The 19,254-nt window shown below is 47.1% G+C and overlaps 2 protein-coding genes across 2 annotated transcripts in view; one reads left to right on the plus strand and one right to left on the minus strand.

Annotated features, from left to right (window-relative positions):
* Nucleotides 1–1,516: 1,516 nt before the first annotated feature.
* Nucleotides 1,517–16,462, plus strand: tesca (tescalcin a). The gene is made up of 8 exons (XM_083644605.1): nt 1,517–1,624; nt 3,449–3,518; nt 5,557–5,637; nt 6,427–6,566; nt 14,225–14,286; nt 15,073–15,180; nt 15,351–15,398; nt 15,512–16,462. Exons 1-8 carry the CDS (start codon nt 1,549–1,551, stop codon nt 15,608–15,610), a joined length of 684 nt encoding a protein of 227 aa, XP_083500731.1. The 5' UTR covers nt 1,517–1,548; the 3' UTR covers nt 15,611–16,462.
* A 42-nt stretch (nt 16,463–16,504) lies between these two features.
* The window catches only part of fbxw8 (F-box and WD repeat domain containing 8), a 46,788-nt gene continuing 44,038 nt past the window's right edge, over nt 16,505–19,254 (minus strand). Inside the window, exons 10-11 of the mRNA XM_083644596.1 lie at nt 17,879–17,995; nt 16,505–17,053 (exon numbers count right to left, since the gene is read on the minus strand). Of these exons, the coding sequence (XP_083500722.1) occupies nt 16,888–17,053; nt 17,879–17,995 (283 nt within the window). The 3' untranslated portion in view covers nt 16,505–16,887. The remainder of the gene's footprint in view (nt 17,054–17,878; nt 17,996–19,254) is intronic.

Raw genomic sequence — 19,254 nt, forward strand, 5'->3', positions numbered from 1 at the left:
TCAGGTCTCCATAAACGCACTCTCCAAGTTTGGAGGCCATTGGAGCAATCATGTGTGAGTTATGGCCATCTAAAATCTAAAACATTGCCCGTAGCACCCCCTATAGGCATTCTTTTCATGCCAGTTTCATGCCAGATCCCTGAAAAAAAATTAAATAGGAGTATCACTTTGAGACTGGGTCGTTTGAAATTAACAATTAAGCAGAGGGGTAAATAGGGTAGCCAGGTAAATCTCACCTCGCCCCAAAACTGAGGAATGCTCCAGCACCTAGACACCCCCCCCCTTCCCAGTAACCTCGACACCAGTCAAGCAAGGACGCCTCTTCTCCTCCCATCGAGTTCACCCACTTAACAGTGCCACACAAAAGACTAACAAGCATCCAAACGCAGAGGATACTTTGGAGATGTACTTTACTTTGAACTCACCTTGGACTACATCTTTTAATCAAGTTGACCATGCACTTATGAAGGTTTGACTTTCACATTTCTAGAACATCTTAATTTTTTTTTTTTTCTGTATATTTACAAGTTAAACATTGTAGGATGTATGTAAGGCTCATCGATGTTGTTGAGCGACAGAGCGAGAGAGGGGGGAAAAGCCCACAAAAGAGGAAACAACAAGGAACAACAGTGACTTGAAACAGGAGCTTTGAAGAAATTTAAAAATAAAATGTTTCAAGGTTTTTCCCAGCTTTTGTCTGACTTGTTATTACCTGAATACTTCTGAATGGCCAGGGCCCAATGCTTTAGAAAACGCAACCTTTTGATATTTCCACCTATAATGAGGCTTTATTTAAAAGGCTCCAGTCCTGATTCACAATAGAACCATAATTTGACATTCTGGTTGCTCTGGAGTGTACTGTAGGGACACTCCCTGTAGACCATCAGTGCAAATAATGATGTAAATCCAACCAGTAGGTGGAAAATGACATGGGATTAACTTTGTAAACTACTTATTATTATCTTAAATGTAAATTGGAAGGGGTGGGCACTTCAAGTGTGGTCACCCAGGGGCACCGCACTATTAATCCGCTTTAATATCGCTTTATTTATTTATTTATTTATTTATTTTATAAATTAAGAGAGAGGGGTGCCCTTTTTTAACTTGAGCACCTGCCCCCCAAAATGTCTGCAGGTCACTGACTTCACTGATTAATTTAATGACTTTTGCAGTAATTTAAAAAATATATATATAGGCTATGTCCCTGGATGGACATATATACACACACACACACATATATATATTTATATGTATATATATATATATATATATATATATATATATATATATATATATATATATATATATATATATATATATATATATCATGTTTTGTTCTACCCTGGGGTACTATCTCAAAATTCTGTGGGTTTTGTTTTGTTCTGCACAGTGCACTTTAAGGTGTTTAGGACCTTGCGGATGCCTGGACAAGTCTTTTGTAGTGACAATGACTTCCCTATAGCAGCGTGATAAAGCAGCAGAGAAAACTTTGCCCCGTCACTCAAAGCAGACTGTCTGTGCGCCTTGACGCACCGACTCACAGCTGCGATGGGCGCTTCACAATGTTCGCGGGAGCAGACGCACTCCGAGCACAAGTTCCAGGCCTTGGCGGACAAAACGGGATGTAAGTAGGAAAATATAGGCTATCATGTGAGATTGATATATAAAAAGTTAGCTTCACTTATGCTGCGGTTTGTGTTGATCTCATAGCCTAATTGTTTCGGTTCATGGAGGGGGGGAGCGTGGGAGAGATAATTCGTTTACAGAGATGATCAGGTAGGTTTGTCCGAAGTTAATTATGTCGGAATTAACATGAGCCACAATGTGAGGGCAGACAGTCAAAAACAACATGATGTTTGTCTGTAAAAAGAAAGGACAAAATTAATGTGAATATAAATGCCTGTCGAGCTAACCATATCTTCTGAGTTCTTAAACTTATTTTTGAGGTGGCAAATTTTCCATGCGTTGTTATAGCCTAGTTCCATGGATTTGTGTGATGAATAGGCGTATTAGACACCGTTTGATCGGCTTAATATTAGACACTGACTGAGCTCCAGTTTCTATGGATAATAACTGACTGAAAATTGACTGCAGTCAGACTGTGACATTGTTGAAAATCTGCCTATGATGGGCTTCAAAATAAATGCATTGGGCTCTTTTTTTTTGCACAAAATGTTTGTGCTGCTGATTGGACTTTGGTCATTCAACTGTCATAAAACACACCCAGCAAGTGTAGATCTACTTTTAGGGCATCTTTGCATTTTATAATGTCAAGTAGGCAGAGATTGAACAGGCATGAACCTGGAGACCAAACAGACCCCACCTTGTCCAAAAAGGTGTGGATCACACTTTGACTGTTGCAACTGGTTTATAGCCTTGTTTATTCCACCTGGGTAGGGCCATGCATGACACTGATTCTCTGAGGCAGAATCTGTGCATATGTGTTCTTAGGGCCTCTGATGAAATCTTTCATTCGACAAACAAGACTATGCAGGTACTGAAGCAATGCATCCACGGATTTCTGTTGTTTTTGTATTTGTTTAGTTGGAATGTTTCCTCATAATTGCAGTTGCTCCATTGTGTTGTTGTTGTTGTTTTTTTCAAGGATACTAAAATAGCCCAAATACTATGACAAGCCACAGACGAATCCTCAACCACACAAGAAGCTCATCTACACACATCTACTTGATCCTATGTAAACTCAACTATTTGCCCTTGTCGAAAACTAAATAGCCCTTATGTTTTGACTGGGTGGTTGTCACACCGCCCACGCAAACCCATAATAAACTTGTTTCTGCATGAGGCCATAGCCTGTCTGGTGCATAATTCCTCATCCCACTCTCAGTAGCAGCAGTTGCTACTGCAAAGATCCATTGAGCTGCCTGAGGAGAGAGGGAAAAGAAAGTCAAAATAAACAGCGGTGTTGACCGAAACAATTCGAAATGCCAAACTCATCTTGATACGGGACAGAGAGAGACTGTCCAATCCTTTTTACGGCCACTAGTTCTCGCAGCCGGTTAATGATTCAAGGAACCCTTTGATATGTGATTGTGAAGACAGTCACAGCGCGCTGTGTGGTATGTTTGTTTTGCAATTAGGCTGATAGTATTTGTTGTAGAAAATTTAAACTTCAATTTTCTACAACAGTATTGTTGCACCACTTCTGTCTGATGAACTTGATCCGATCCATATTGAAACTGAATCTAGTCGTATATATCTTCGTAATCTATTTCGTGCCAGAAATTCCATACACAAAAAGGGCGTCCCTGTTTCAGAATGATCTTCTGCTTTATTATCCAATCAAATGTAACATCCCTAATGATGAATAATGGGAGGAGCGTGAGTGTGGTCACAGGATGCCTGCTGATGCGTGTGGGGGCGGGGCAATGATTGCATGTATCAGTGACATTCATTCATTTTTGGTGTGCTTTGTTGTTGTTTTTTCCAGTTTCTCTGGAGCAGATCATAAACCTCGACAAGAGATTCAAGCAGCTGAGTGGAAATGAAGAGACCATAAGGTACACGGTGCAGTGTGCACTCTGTAGTGTACATGGTGCATTCTGTAGTGTACACGGTGCAGTGTGCATTCTGTAGTGTACACAGTGCACTCTGTAGTGTGCACGGTGCAGTGTGCACTCTGTAGTGTACACGGTGCAGTGTGCACTCTGTAGTGTACACGTTGCAGTGTGCACTCTGCAGTGTGCACGGTGCAGTGTGCACTCTGCAGTGTGCACTCTGTAGTGTACACGGTGCAGTGTGCACTCTGTAGTGTGCACGGTGCAGTGTGCACTCTGTAGTGTGGACGGTGCAGTGTGCACTCTGTAGTGTGCACGGTGCACTCTGTAGTGTGCACGGTGCAGTGTGCACTCTGTAGTGTGCACGGTGCAGTGTGCACTCTGTAGTGTGGACGGTGCAGTGTGCACTCTGTAGTGTGCACGGTGCAGTGTGCACTCTGTAGTGTGCACGGTGCAGTGTGCACTCTGTAGTGTGGACGGTGCAGTGTGCACTCTGTAGTGTGCACGGTGCACTCTGTAGTGTGCACGGTGCACTCTGTAGTGTGCACGGTTCACTCTGTAGTGTGCACGGTGCACTCTGTAGTGTATACGGTGCAGTGTGCACTCTGTAGTGTGCACGGTGCAGTGTGCACTCTGTAGTGTGCACGGTGCAGTGTGCACTCTGTAGCGTACACGGTGCAGTGTGCACTCTGTAGTGTGCACGGTGCACTCTGTAGTGTGCACGGTGCACTCTGTAGTGTGCACGGTGCACTCTGTAGTGTGCACATTGCATGGCTTCAGCTGGCCTCACGGCTGGGAACCTGCATGTGGATTTAATGGAGCTGTCTGTCTCCACTAAAAATGAAATACTACCTGCATGTTGACTGTGGAGATGATTTGTGGTTTTCTCAGACACAGGATCTGGCACCGGCACAAACTGTCACATATGCTGATGCACACAGGCGTGACGTAACGCAAACACAGACACACAGGCAAATACAATATGTTGACATTTCAGACATATAGGCCTAAAACACACAAGCCGTTTTCAGACATGAACTCTCGACCATGTCCGTTGAATCAGATCCGGACATTTGCTCAAGTTGCCCTTTCACACATGTAGAACAGGCCATTTTTTATTTGTTTAATTTGTTTTCACACGAGGAAATCCTCTGTGTGGTTTAGCCGAGGGGTGGCGCCCGAGTTAGAGAATGTGGGGGGGGGGTGGGTGCAGGGCATGACAGACAGGAAGAAGAACCGCTTCAGTGAAGATGGCGAGTCTCTCGATGTTCCTTGCATCTGCGTGACAATTTCGGCCTCGGCTCACATCAATTTGGGAATCTCATCTCTCCTATTAGTAAACATTTCCGATCTTCGTTGTTCCATTGTTCCTCATCTTCATTCGTGATGATGTTGCTAATCGCATGATAGCAACGTCATCAACACGCCTGCTCAACGTCATCAACCAGCCTGCTCGCTCGCTCCGGACAATATCCTGTAGTATTGAAACATGCGTTGCTCTAGGGGGGGTGGGTGGTTAAAATGTGTTTGCACAGCCGCGCGCCCACAACGCACAATTATGTTCACACATAAACCCCATCCGGGTCATCTTCAGGAGTTCAATGCATGTGTGAAAATGGCTACACAAACACACACACACACACACACACACACACACACACACACACACACACACACACACACACACACACACACACAGTAGTCAGTCATCACTGGCATGCTGGTAGTGATGAATTGCACGTTCCTTCCCTTTAAAAAGCAACAGGGAACAATGTGGTACACAGTCTGTATGGTCTATATTATAGACCATACAGCAGGTATTTCTCCTGACGGTTTTGTACCTTGTTTTTGCTAACACTCACTTGGCCTGCCACAATGTGCCACATAGTAAAAGTGAATTGATATTGTATGCATTTATACGCAGTGGTTAAAATGGCCAGGTTGTCAGTGTTGGGGTTGTGTAAAATGTTCTGGTCGTACCTGTATGTATGTATAACCATTCTTCACTTGAGATCATGACATGTCTTTTGTCACATTGCAGCAGGGAAAACCTGGACAGCATACCGGCCCTCGCCAATAATCCAATCAGAAAGCAAATAATTGAAGCTTTCTTTGATAAACGGTGGGTACAGTCAAATGCCATTTTAGCTGCTTTACTTCACTAAGGATCATAGCAAATAGACTGAATGTGGTGCATTTGAAATATTATCTCCAAAACCACATCATCCCAAAACTGCTCAAACTCACCCATAACCATTATGTTCAGTTTGATAGAGATGAACCCTGTGCAGAAAATGCCTTGTCACAAGCTCATTCCACACAGTATTTTGTATTCATAACAGGGTTAGATTGATATATTGGTTTACTATACCAGCCCAATAATAGGGCTTTTATTAAAGATCAGACATAAGCCCTTGATTTTGTTTTGCTGTTTAAAAGACATCTCAATGGTTATAGACATTGAGGCTAAAATGAGGCTACATTAAGTTTTAAAAGTTTAAAAGTTTTGCTCTTATGTCTTTTGAGGTACTGTATAGATGGTCGACAACATAAACATTCTAAATCCCCCCCGGCTTACTTCCTGTTGCAGTGTTTGCTAATACAATAACTGACAGACAGGTTCCAAACTGTTCCCTCGATATGACACAAATAAAGCATTAGGTTATCTTCTAGATATGGACTTCTCTGGTAGGCCTACATCTTATTCATATTGAGGCTACCGCTGTTTAGGCATTGTTTAAATATGTAATAATTATGACTAAAACTGGGGCCTGGGCTATACATTCCCTAAAGGATTCTGGGCTAAATGAGAGCTAGCGCATGACGTTGAAATGACAAGTCGTACTCAGTGGGTTACTGGGAGGCCTAATTCATCAAACCCTAAACTTTGACCTCCTCTGGCTCTGACCAGGAACCAGCACCAGGAGGAAGTGGGCTCCCTGCACGAGATCGGCTTTGAGCAGTTCCTCATGGTCATGTCCCACTTCCGCCCGCCCAGCCTGAAGACCACAGAGGAGGAGAAGCTGGCCATGAGACGAGAGAAGCTCCGCTGTAAGAAACTGCACTCCATCATTTACTATTACACACCTGGATACAGTGTAGTGCAGGGTGCCCGACGTTTTTTTACACTTCAGATCTACCGTACTCCCCCACGCCACCCCGGAAAGGTTGGTGCGTTGGTGTCTTTGATCTTGGCCGTACCACTTTCATCAAAATGCAACATGTCTTCTGGCTGCATAGCATTCTGGTCTATGGAGGCTACTGCTGGTGGGGTAATTGGTCTCTCTGCCACTGGCACTTAATACAATAGGTTCTTCCTCTACATCTCTGTTTTTTCTCCTTTCCACCAATTTTTGTTATATTATGTGCAAATAAATAAGATTAAGATTGTCGACTATCGCTACAAAATAGTCGGTCGAGAAAGAAGCCTTTGATGTTTAGTTCTGAGGGACTATCACCAAAACCTGACGTTTACCGTTGATGTTTTAGACAGATAAAACATTTTGGCGCCATCAAACTCCATTGTAGCTGAAGATGTGACATCATATCTTGTATGTTTGGTAGAATAATATGAAGAAAAATACACCAACAAACAAGACAACGGCATGGGTCCTGTGCATAGTCCTGTGTTTGAATCGCCTAAAAGATGTTGCCCCTGGAGGTGTGTTGTGGTATTGTCCTCGGGGTGTGGGTTTGCCACAGCACAAGGAAATTGGCACGGGGAAATGTGCTTAATAAACAACAAGTAGACTGATGTGGGCTACAGCCAAACACTTCCTTGTAGACTCAATGAACGCTTATTGTTTTGGATAATAAGACGTGACCTTCCATTCATCATGAGACAACGAGTTCACTTTTGGTCGGCCACTTCCATTGTTTGAACTCCTGTGAAATGGTATTAAAAGAGCGCACAAAGACTGACATGATTTTTGCTGTTCTCCTCCCTGGTGTGAAATGATTTGAAGACTCACTGCCAGGGGAAGCATAATTCTTCACGTTCTTTCAAAGAAACAGATTTTTTGGCACAACACCCCTGCCTGGGCTTTGGGAGTTTTGTGCCACAGACGACAATAACTATAGCACCATACTAGAACCAACAAGGTGTCTCCCATGTCAGGACTGATCAGGGCCAGACCAAGCCATTTGTCTCAAATGTAATGTCATCATGCCTGTTCCTTTCCCACACATTTGACTAGATTTTTATATTGGGGAAAATGGACGAGCAATATAAATCAAAACATCTCTCTTCCTTCATAATGATGAAGGCTGTATTCTGCCATTCAAACTTTGAGGTAAAAAAGGGCCTTTAGGGTGTCAGCTTGACATTTTAAGCCGACATTCTATCGTCGGTTCAGAAATCACACGGGCAGCATAGTCAAAATGTCGCTCAACATTGCCGGAGGACGGCTAAACCTGAAGCGCTGTCATGCCAGTTAATCGATAAGCTCGCATCCTTAAAATGTCAATCTAGATGCTGGCGTTTGGCATTTGAAGGGCTCTCTATGGCCTCGTTATGAGTCTTTACATTCAGCAGGCAGTCGTGGCCTGAAGAGGAGCTGCCAGTTCTTATTTAGCTCCTTATCTCTGCATCTGGGAGCAAACATTCCCTGAAGCACAACTTCCTCCTCCGTCCAGACCATGTGGAATGGTCCATTAGCCAGATCCTGTGCTTCTTTGCAGGACTGTCTCTTTTTAGAAATTAGAGCAGCCTTAAGTCAACAGGGAAACAGTATTTCTATTTCATCCCTCCTGACCGCCAGAGGCGGTGCTTTAAGCACTGAATATCTTCGTCTCGCGCTTGCTCAGGTCGAGTACCTATACCAACAAAGTCACCCGTGACCCCCGCGTGACGCCGGCTTGTCTATATCTTCCGGTGTCATCCGCGGCTCTTTTCCTTTTTTCTTCTCGCTTGCAGCAGGTGTGCGGTTGCTACTCGCACGAACATCTGTTTTGAAGATTTGGATCTTGGATTTGTATTGTTGGATCATTGTAACGCTGCAGCCAGTTGTGTGCAGCCTTGCGACCACCGGTCGGAGTGCGGAGTGTTCGCCCTCCAAGGGCTGTGACTGGCTCACGGATCTCCGTGGATCGAAGCGTCGGTATCCCCACGGTAGGCACTGGTAGAGGACAGCGATTCGCTCATACTCCCAGTACGTTTAATTTGTTTTCAGTTTGTTAGCGGCAGTGTTCTGCAGAGCTAAATATTAAGTTCCCACCTGTGAAACGGTGGTTTTCAGTTTGGTTAGCGGCAGTGTTCTGCAGAGCTAAATATTAAGTTTCCCACCTGTGAAACGGTGGTTTTCAGTTTGTTAGCGGCAGTGTTCTGCATAAACTGAATATTAAGTTCCCAGCTTGCGAGCTGTGGTTTTCAGTTCAACTTTTCTGGTGAGGACGGCGGTTCGCCCATACTCCCAATACATTTTGTTTGTTCCACCTGTGAACGGTGGTTTTCAGTTTGGTTAGCAGCAGTGTTCTGCGCAAGCTAAATATTAAATTTCTCATAGCAGTAGCGTTTCCGCTCAAGCTAAGCTCCAGCCATTGCTGTGTTTTCTTTTGTTTTTGCAGTAGCGTTTCCGCTCAAGCTAAACACTAAGTGTTCCAGCTCGGGCTGTGTTTTTTCAATTATTAGCAGTAGCGTTCCGCTCAAGCTAAGTGGGTTTCAGTAAAAAAAAAAAAAAAAGCTGTGTTTCTAGTTAGCAGTGGCGTTCCCGCTCGAGCTAAATAGTGTACCAGCCTGTGCCGTGTAAGACAAGAGTGTTACTGGTGAAGGCAGTGCTCTCGCTCCCGCTCCCAGTAAACTGTTGCGACTAGACATCACCATGATGGCATCACACTGTTGTAATGCCTGTATGGCCTCTCTTCAGCCTGATGATGGCCATGATCTATGCCCCTCTTGCCTTGGCCTCGAGCATTTGAGGGAGGGCCTATCAGATGACCCGTGCATGAATTGCAGCTTCATGCCCCGGTCGGTGAGGCTGGCTAGACTGGTGGAGGTGGGGCAACAGTTGGGCGATGCTCTCACCCCATCAGAATCGTTGCCCCCAGCCCAAACCAGCCGTCCAAAGCGCCCGGCGGCAGAGACCGAGGGCGCCTCCTTCAGGAAGAGAGCTAAGAAAAGCAGCGGACTCTCTTCCAAGGTGGATCGGTTGACAACTGAGCTAAACCAGATGAAAGCACTTCTGAGCCTGGCATTACAGAAGCAGTGTGTGGACGTGGGGGAGACGGATGCACCTCCCCTTCACACTGAGAGCGTGCAGTTCTCAGAGCAGGATGACGCTCTTTCGGTGGCAGCTTCAGCTACTCAGTTTAATGACCCTGAGGAAGATGCCTCACAGGTCTCAGGGATGGGCTCCCGTTCCTCAGGGCACGGTTCCTCACTGGAGACGGAGGACGGCTCAATGGGGGCCATCATTCGCATGGCCCTAGCCCGCTTACAGCTCGACGTCCCTCAGGCGGACTCGGCCCCGGCGAGCGCGTTTTTCAGGCGCAGTCCAGCCCCTGCCACCTTGTCTGTGCCGCCCTCAGAGGAATATCTGAGGGAGCTGCATGCATGCTGGAGGGACTCTAAAGCCCTCTCCCACCCTACATCGGACGCAAGAACCTTGGCAGCTATGCAGGATGCGCCAAGGTTTGGTCTGGGCCGCATGCCATCGGTGGAGCCTACTATTGCTTCTCTAATAGTGGCTCCGGACGAGGCTTTGAGGCCGGACGCCAGATGTCCTAGGCCCCAGTGTAGGGCTACGGATGATCTGCTTGCCAAAGCATACGATGCAGCGGCCCGCATGGGTCGTATCGGCAACTCCCTCTCCCACCTGATGCTTGCCCTCTCGACCTCCCTGCACCAGGCTCCACTGGACGCCTCGGTCAGCAGCCTCAGCGACGCGTCACTGCAGGCTTTTGCCCTAATGTCGAGAGAGCTGGGACGGGTGATGTCCACCCTGGTCCAGACTCGCCGGCAGGTTTGGATGGCGCAGTCACCTCTGACGGAGACGTGCAAAAAAATTCTCCGTAGTGTTCCGGTGGAACCAGGAGAGCTGTTTGGGTCGGCAGCGATAGAGGCGCTGCAGCGCACGGTCCAAGCTGGGCAGACCAGGCAGCAGCTCGCTGGTCTCCAAAGGAGAGGGCCCGCTCCCAGCAGGGCTGGGGGTTCTTTGGGTGCCCCGCAGTACCGCTCGCAGCCACCAGCTTACCCTAGAGGTCGGCAGAGGGCTCAGCGGCCGGCTCAGCGACCTGCTCAGCAACCTGCTCAGGACTTTCGCGTTCCCGGGCGCCCGGCGCCTGGGCAGTCTCGAGGCCCTGCGCCTGACCGTCGCTCCCCCAGAACCTTCAGAGGCAGGGGGGCTAGGTACTGAGGCATTGGGGCCGGCCGTCGGCTGCTTTTCCCAGCAGCAGATCAGTTACTGGACTGCTCACACCTTGGATCCCTGGGTGGTTTCCACCTTAGCTCAGGGATACAAACTGCAGTTCCGGCGCCGGCCCCCAGCCTCCGGCCGGGTCAGAATGACCACCATCAACGACCCGGCAAAATCTCTGGCTCTGAACCAGGAGCTGTCTGCCCTCCTGGCCAAGGGAGCCATCGAGCCAGTAGACCCTCTGCTACAGCCAGGGGGGCTCTACTCAACTTACTTTCTGGTAAAAAAAGAAGGGAGGCGGACTTCGACCAATCCTCGACTTGAGGGGTCTCAACAGGTTTTTAAAAGTTATGCCATTCCATATGCTGACCACAGCAGAGGTTCTGCGAGTGGTTGCCCGGGGGGAGTGGTTCACGTCCATAGATTTAAAGGACGCTTATTTTCATGTGCCCATTGTGGCGCACCATCGGCAGTTCCTGAGATTCGCCTTTCAGGGCCGTCATTTTCAGTTCAGGGTGCTTCCCTTCGGTCTCTCCCTCTCCCCAAGGGTGTTTACCAGGTGCGTAGCGGCAGCTCTTGCACCTCTGCAGGCAGAGGGTGCGAAGATCCTGCCTTATCTGGACGATTGGCTCATCTGTGCACCGTCCCAGGCTCAGGCAGCACAGATTACAGAGCGCCTATTACTTCATATGAACCGGCTGGGCTTCAGGGTCAACTTCGAGAAAAGCTGCCTCGAACCTGCCCAGCACGTCACCTTCTTGGGTGTGGTCCTCAACACGGTAACCATGAGGGCCTACCTGTCACCTCAGCGTGTGGACAACATTCTCCACTTCCTTTCCCTCTTCAGAGGGGGCGGGGTGTTGCCCTACATCCAGTTCCAGCATCTCTTGGGCAATTTGACAGCTGCCTCAGGCGTTATCCCCTTGGGCTTGCTGTCGCTGCGCCCCCTGCAGAGGTGGATGAACAGCCTCCACTTGGATGCCACGTGGCACAGGCACAGGAAGGTCAGGGTGACATGGCAGTGCCTCTCTCCCCTGTCCCCATGGAGGGAGAGGTCATTTCTGATGAAGGGCGTGCCCATGGGCTCCATTCCATCACGCCGAGAGACTGTCACAGCGGACGCCTGCCTCTCAGGGTGGGGCGCAGTCTGGCAGAGCAGGACCGCTCAGGGGCAGTGGTCTGTTCAAGATGGCACACAGCACATCAATGTGCTGGAGCTGCGTGCCGTAGAGCTAGCACTCCGGCACTTTTTACCTTTCCTGAGAGGGAAACATGTACTTGTTCGGTCGGACAACATGTCGACCGTTTCTCAGATAAACCATCAAGGCGGCACCAGGTCCGCAAGGTTGCTGAGGGTATCCCAGAGTCTGTTAACGTGGGCGGCTCCCCGCCTGGCCAGCCTGCGGGCGATGTATTTACCGGGAGAGCGGAACCAAGTGGCAGATTTCCTCTCCCGACAGAAGCCTCCGCCAGGGGAATGGCGGCTTCACCCAGAGGTGGTGGAGACCATCTGGGGCCTCTTTGGCAGGGCGGAGGTGGACCTCTTTGCTTCAGAGGGGTCGACCCATTGCCCCCTATGGTTCTCCTGGAGGGAGGAGACCAGTCCCCTGGGACAGGATGCCCTGGCGCACGATTGGCCAGACATTCTGCTGTATGCCTTCCCACCACTGCCTCTGATTTTGCCAACGCTTCAGAGGGTCCTTCAGATGGGCCACAGGGTGCTTCTGGTGGCCCCCTTCTGGCCGGGGAGGATTTGGTTCCCTCTGCTGCACAGCCTCTGTTGCAGCGCGCCATGGCGCCTCCCCAACAGGGAGGATCTCCTGTCACAGTTGGGGGGTCGGATTTGGCATCCCGACCCTCGTCGACTTCAGCTGTGGGCTTGGCCTCTGCAGGGCCCCTCCCACTACTGAGAGATTGTAGCGGGGGCGTCAGGAAGACCATTCTGAATGCCAGAGCACCGTCCACTCGTTCGCAGTACGAGAACAAGTGGAAGATATTTTCTGACTGGTGTGCACGCCAGAATCAGGATCCAGTGCACTGCTCGGTGCCCACGGTTCTGGAGTTTTTGCAGCAACTCCTGGATGGTGGTCGGTCTCCCTCCACATTGAGAGTTTATGTGGCTGCTATTTCTTGCCAACATGTCCAGATTGAGGGTGTTACCGTAGGGGGCCACAAGCTTGTGTCCCTCTTCTTACGAGGGGCGACGAGGCTGCGTCCCCCAAGGACCCCAAGAGCTCCAGCATGGGATCTGCCCCTTGTGCTGGATGCATTGTGTTTGCCTCCCTTTGAGCCCTAGGCCCAGGCAGGGCTGAGGTGGCTGTCAATGAAAACCGCATTTCTGCTGGCCATTACCACAGCAAAGCGGGTTGGGGAGTTGCATGCCCTCTCTGTGAGTGACTCATGTCTGAGGTGGAATTCTGATGACTCAGGGGTCACCTTATGGCCAAACACGGCGTTCCTTCCGAAGGTGCTGTCACGGTCATACCTTAACCAGCCTATCCAGCTGGCACGATTCAACCCCCCACCGGAGGAAGGTGTGGGTGAGGTAAGACTGTTATGCCCGGTGCGGGCCCTTAGAGCTTATGTTGAAGCTACCGCGTCAATACAGCGGTCAGAACAACTCTTTGTCTGTCATGGCGGCCCTAAGAAAGGTTGTGCTTTGTCCAAACAGCGGCTGTCCCACTGGATTGTGGACGCCATCGCCGATGCCTACAGGGCGAGTGAGCACCCCCCGCCATCCGGGGTGAGGTGCCATTCCACCAGGAGCATTGCAACATCATGGGCTGCCCTGAGAGGGGTGCCCCTGGAGGCCATATGTGCAGCTGCCTCATGGGCGTCACCAGGAACGTTTTCCAGGTTCTACAGGGTTAATGTCGCCACCCCGCATCCACTGGGAGTGGTCCTGTTGCCAAGTTCCTCTGCCTCCACGCAGTGAGGTGGGTACTTGGGATTCTTTGTGACCTTGTTGGTAGAGGTCATCCAGTGCTTAAAGCACCGCCTCTGGCGGTCAGGAGGGATGAAATAGAACGAAAGTTACTTATGTAACTACGGTTCTATGAATCCCGGATGACCGCCAGAGCGTTCAGTCACTCAGAATCCTCATGGTTTCGCGAGAAGATTCCATAGGAAAAGAGCCGCGGATGACACCGGAAGATATAGACAAGCCGGCGTCACACGGGGGTCACGGGTGACTTTGTTGGTATAGGTACTCGACCTGAGCAAGCGCGAGACGAAGATATTCAGTGCTTAAAGCACCGCCTCTGGCGGTCATCCGGGATTCATAGAACCGTAGTTACATAAGTAACTTTCGATTTCTTTCCTCAGGGTTGTTGAATGTGCATTGTGTTCTCTCCCCAGTCCTGTTCAACATGCACGACACAGACAACGACGGCACCATCACTCTGCTGGAGTACAGGAAGGTAAGGGCAAGGAGTCGAAGAAATGGGGGATATATGTGTGCATCATGTAGTATGAGACATAGTTGCATGTGTTTTACTTTACTTATGTCTTTATTATTATGCAAATTGCTTTATTATTGCTTCTTTTTTGGGCAGTGTTGTTTGGGTGAGATCCGCTTGCAAGCCTTTTTTTCCTCACCCACAGTTTTCTTGACATGTTTTTTGTCTTGTAGCATGATTGTGTCACTGTGCAAAGAAATCAAACTAAAACCTAAGATTAAAGATACACTCGGCAAGAGTATTGAAGTATAGAGAGGCAAAGTGAGCGTCACTTCCTGCTTCAGCACTGTACCAGAGATTTTCATCCGCCATTTATTTTCCCATAGACATTTCGTAAAATGCTTATAAAAATAGTTGTACTTCTTCAAACCAAATGGTTCAGATGTATTTTAGAATCGGGAGAGACCATAGAACATTTCACTCGGACCAAAACTTAAAAAACTACATAGAAAAAATATTTTCTTTAAATCCGCATTTTTTTGGGGGTCCGAGTGAAAATGTTCTATGGTCTCTCCCGATTCTAAATATAGCTGAACCGTTCGGTTTGACGAAGTAAAAATATTTTTTTATAAGCATTTTACGAAATGTCTATGGGAAAACAAATGGCGGATGAAAATCTCTGGTACAGTGCTGAAGCAGGAAGTGACGTTCACATTGCCTCTCTGTTGATGTTAGTTAGTTGTCGCAGCATTAAGCTCAGTTCTATTTCTCTGTGAATATTTATGGATTGTCATGTTCTCATCCAAGGTAGTAGAGGAGCTTCTGTCAAAAAGTGGTGCCATCGGCCTGGAAGCTGCCAAGGCCATAGCAGATGCTGCCATGTTGGAAGTGGCGAGCACAAATGTGCCCCACATGGTAATGGCAATTACAAGCACTAAAGCTTTACGATCAATATACAGCATTAATATGTACATTTATGTATGTACATACATGTACAATTAATTATCTGCAGTAATATTAAACTTGTAAAGTCAGAACAGCATGTAAAAGTGATGGCTTAATTCATCCCTTCATTATCTTTGCAGGGACCGGACGAATTTTATGAAGGAATTACATTTGAGCATTTTGAACAGGTTTGCACTATCCCACCTATACGACCCATCTGACCCATCCTTTGATTATCTAACCTACTTTTTCCCACATTTACTTCTCCTGACAGAATCTTATCATGTTTTTCCTCCCACAGATTTTAAAAGGCCTGGAGATGGAGTCCAGGATGCACATCCGCTTTCTGGACGTGGACACCACAACGATGCGCTGTGGGAAAGCCAAAGCAGCCTCTTGAAGGAGTCCTCCTTTTGAAGAAATATTTATGTTGCTGCTGTTTTTAGCAGAACCTCTCCAGTCGTCCACTGGAACGAAGCCAAACACTTTGATATTAGACGTGCACTAATTTTTTTCATATAGAGTGATTGGGAAATAATCATACAATTGAAGCATTGATACTTTTTTTTTTATAGGAATTATGAAGACAGTCTACTGCTCATGCGGTTTTAGGTTTGCTATAAAGATGCTGGAGATAATCAAGTTGGAGGAAAAGTTTAGTTCCATCATGACAGCTTTAATATATATTTTATTTTTCTTATATTATTATTAAGTAGAAACTGTCAAGCATTTCAAAGAGATTCATCTTACCTTTCTCCACTCCCATCCCTAACACACTACCTCTCTCCATTCTCCTCGCATAAACTTGTGTTTTTACAAATCTGCCTGTAAGCACCGTGTAATGTGAACGTTCCCTTGGCCTTTAGTCAAAAGGTTCACACGTTGGGGTTATGTCCACCGTCCTCTGTGGCCGGTCGCTGTGGCGTTTGTGGGTGGTCTGGTGTGGCCCGTGTCCCCAGCCTGAGGCAGCAGGCACAGAGCATTCATCCAGTGCTCCAGAATAGTTGCAGGTCCAATTCATCCGTTCCTCTGAGACTTTGTGCAAATGCCGCGGATCTCCCATGAAGATCCAGTCGCCTGCTAGAACCTTCACATGAATGTGCTACTCACTATTTTTATACACTACTATTCTTAAACACTGCCCAAATAAAGGAAGACATTTGACTTTCTTGCCAAAGACTTGATGAAAAGCTTTGCACTAATTTATGTGAGTGAATGAATCAAATAAACTGAGGAAATTATTCTTTCTGTTTTTGAATCTCATCTCTCTTTTATTGTTGCCGATGTTGCCTTTATGGAGCTTAATTGCATTGATTCAAAATCCAGGTATACAAACATAACATCCATCACTGGCCTTTACGACACTGTTTTACAGCATCGTCAATCCTAGCTGGAAAGTGGCCATTATAAATTACACGTTACAAATACCTACAGTATGCAACAATTACAGATCATAGAAATACAGGCATCCCATTTCTGAGTCAGTGTAAAAACCGCTGAAACTAGGAGAATAAAATTAAAAGTGAAATAAAAGGGTACAGTTTGCAGATTCAAACTAATGCGAGGCTGGAAGTCTTACACAAGCTCCATTGTCCACACACCCCCACACACACGCAGATCACACACACACACACACAGATCCACACACAGCCCAGTTTGAGCTGGGGCAGCAGGGTGTCAGTGGGACGGGTGGGAGCCAGACAGCGCGTCGTACGGCACCGCCAGGCCGATGTTGTAGTTGTAGCCGGTGTTCTCGGCGTAGCTGGACCTGCAGATGTCCAGGACGTGATCCTGGGACGAGACGTCCTCTGAGAAGTCGTAGTGGCAGATGACTCCCCTGTGTCTGCAACATGAAAAACATTCATATCAGTACGCTGTACAGCAATCACCTGCAGCTTATTTCCCTTTGTGGAAATAAGACAAACTAGGAATTCTCATTCACGGTGCTAAAAGGCTGCCCAGCGTGACCTCTGAATTTACGTTTTATTTGACATTTTGGTTAAACGTTATTCATATGATGTTTTAAAATGCAAATTAAAGGAGCTAAGTGTATCATTTGAACATCCGCAAAGCATCACCACATTAATTTTGAGACATTACTGTAATTATTGTAAACAAACAACGATACCACCGGACCCCTACACTGTATTTAACAATGGGACCTGCATCATCAATCTACTGGATTGCCTTACAGCAAAACAAAACAGGAAGAGGGCGCTGTTTTCCAAGAGCAAGTAGCAACATCTTTGTGACAGGAAATGGTAGGTTTTATGGCAAACGTCTTAATTTATGGGAACTGTCTTATGTCCTTTATCTCACTGGCGTGAGATAAAGGACATTAAGGCTAGTTGTCTGGACCATGTTCTCATTTGTTTATGGTAATTATACCAAGGTGTCACAATTAATTTGGTCATGATATACTGAGGTTTATATAAATGCTACATGCAGCACCTTGAAGAAGGTCGCATTTGTTTTGTCGTAAGGGATGTAAAAGCTTCAATAGTCAAAGTCTCAACAGACTAATATAACTTTACATTCTAAGCCCACGTTAAGACTCAGTAACGGTCATTGATTCTACGGAGTATCTCTGAACCAGTGGTGACATTAGCCCATGGGATGGGAGGGGACAGCTGGACCAAAACAGTGTGTGGCAGGTAGGTCACCTCACCTGCGGTGAGCGGTCAGGTCGTCGTCAGTGATGCAGGCCCCCCGCGGAGACTTTTCATCTGGGATGTTGGCTGTCAGCAGGGTGCTGCTGGTGAAACGCACGTGTCTGACAGGGTGCCTGCAGCCAGCAGACAACAGACAACACATACATGTTTTAATAGGGGAGATATGAATGGGCACTTGTGATCACATGACATTAGACAAACATTTAATTTCCTCTGGTGTACTAATAAGTATATTGCCAACTGGAGGAAAGACAATATATTTATATAGCACTTTTAGAAACAAAAGTGACAAAGATAGTAAGACGAAAAAAGAGAACATTAAATTATTATTATTATTATAAGTACAGTACCCTTAATCCGGCATTGGCCAATTGTGCGTGTCTGGATGTCTGGATGCCCCGGCCAGGCTGAACATTAAGTTAACTTAAGTTCAGTATAAAACATCCAAGTCAAACACTGTTGAGCTTGTCTGAGCTCCTCAGGCAGAGCCTTCTGCACTTCAGCTCACAAGGGCTCAAAAGCTCAGAGATGTTGCTAGCATCAAGGAGCCTCACAAGCTCTCAATAACACAACACATTTATTCTAAAACGGACTTGAGATAATGATGCCAGAATGCGGTCATGTAGTCTGTTCTCATATTTTTTGTTCAGTTCTAATCTGGACCTCATGGATATGTGGCACTTCACCTAAGACTGTCAGCTTGGCAGACTGGTGTCAGCAGGAGGACATCATTCACCTAAGACTGTCAGCTTGGCAGACTGGTGTCAGCAGGGAGGACATCATTCACCTAAGACTGTCAGCTTGGCAGACTGGTGTCAGCAGGAGGACAATGAGACAACAAGGAAAGAAAGTGGAATAACCGGCTTGTTTGGTTTTTCGGGAGACGCCTCAATTCAGTCAAAACTCACAGCACATAATTAGATTTAGCCTCTCGAACTTTGAGCTGGACAGCGTTACTAAGATATACCGGCCCATACCCTAACTGTGTTTGAAACAAGCCGGAGAAATGCAGGTACAAAAACTGATCTTTGCCATTGGTACTCTGCAAATATATGTCTTCCATATTTGTATTGGAAATGGATTTCATCCTACAATAGCTAAGAGCAGTCCGCAGAGATGCTCTCACTGGCTCAGACAGAAGACAACATTAACAGTCAAAAGACAATTACAGAGTGCTCACTGGTCAGCTCCAGAAATGTGAGGTGCTCTTGAAGTACAAATGTATAGCCTAAGGTAAAGCATCAGCTTACTTCAGGCACTGATCTCACACTGAGACAAGGTGTAAAGGTTAAAAAGCCATTATTTTCTAGGGCATAATCAAGTTAAAATGATCACCGCCGACCGGTTTCAGCCTCGCAGGGCCTTCTTCAGG

The sequence above is a fragment of the Poromitra crassiceps genome (genome assembly GCF_964638095.1).
Source record: "Poromitra crassiceps genome assembly, chromosome: 10".
In the NCBI taxonomy this organism is placed as follows: Eukaryota; Metazoa; Chordata; class Actinopteri; order Beryciformes; family Melamphaidae; genus Poromitra; species Poromitra crassiceps.

Bases quoted from the DNA above. Each gene is read 5' to 3' on its own strand.
- tesca (XM_083644605.1), top strand. From the start codon at position 1,549: ATGGGCGCTTCACAATGTTCGCGGGAGCAGACGCACTCCGAGCACAAG. The intron at 1,625-3,448 runs GTAAGTAGGAAA...TGTTTTTTCCAG, and splicing joins CTTGGCGGACAAAACGGGAT to TTTCTCTGGAGCAGATCATA. The intron at 15,181-15,350 runs GTAATGGCAATT...TTATCTTTGCAG, and splicing joins GCACAAATGTGCCCCACATG to GGACCGGACGAATTTTATGA.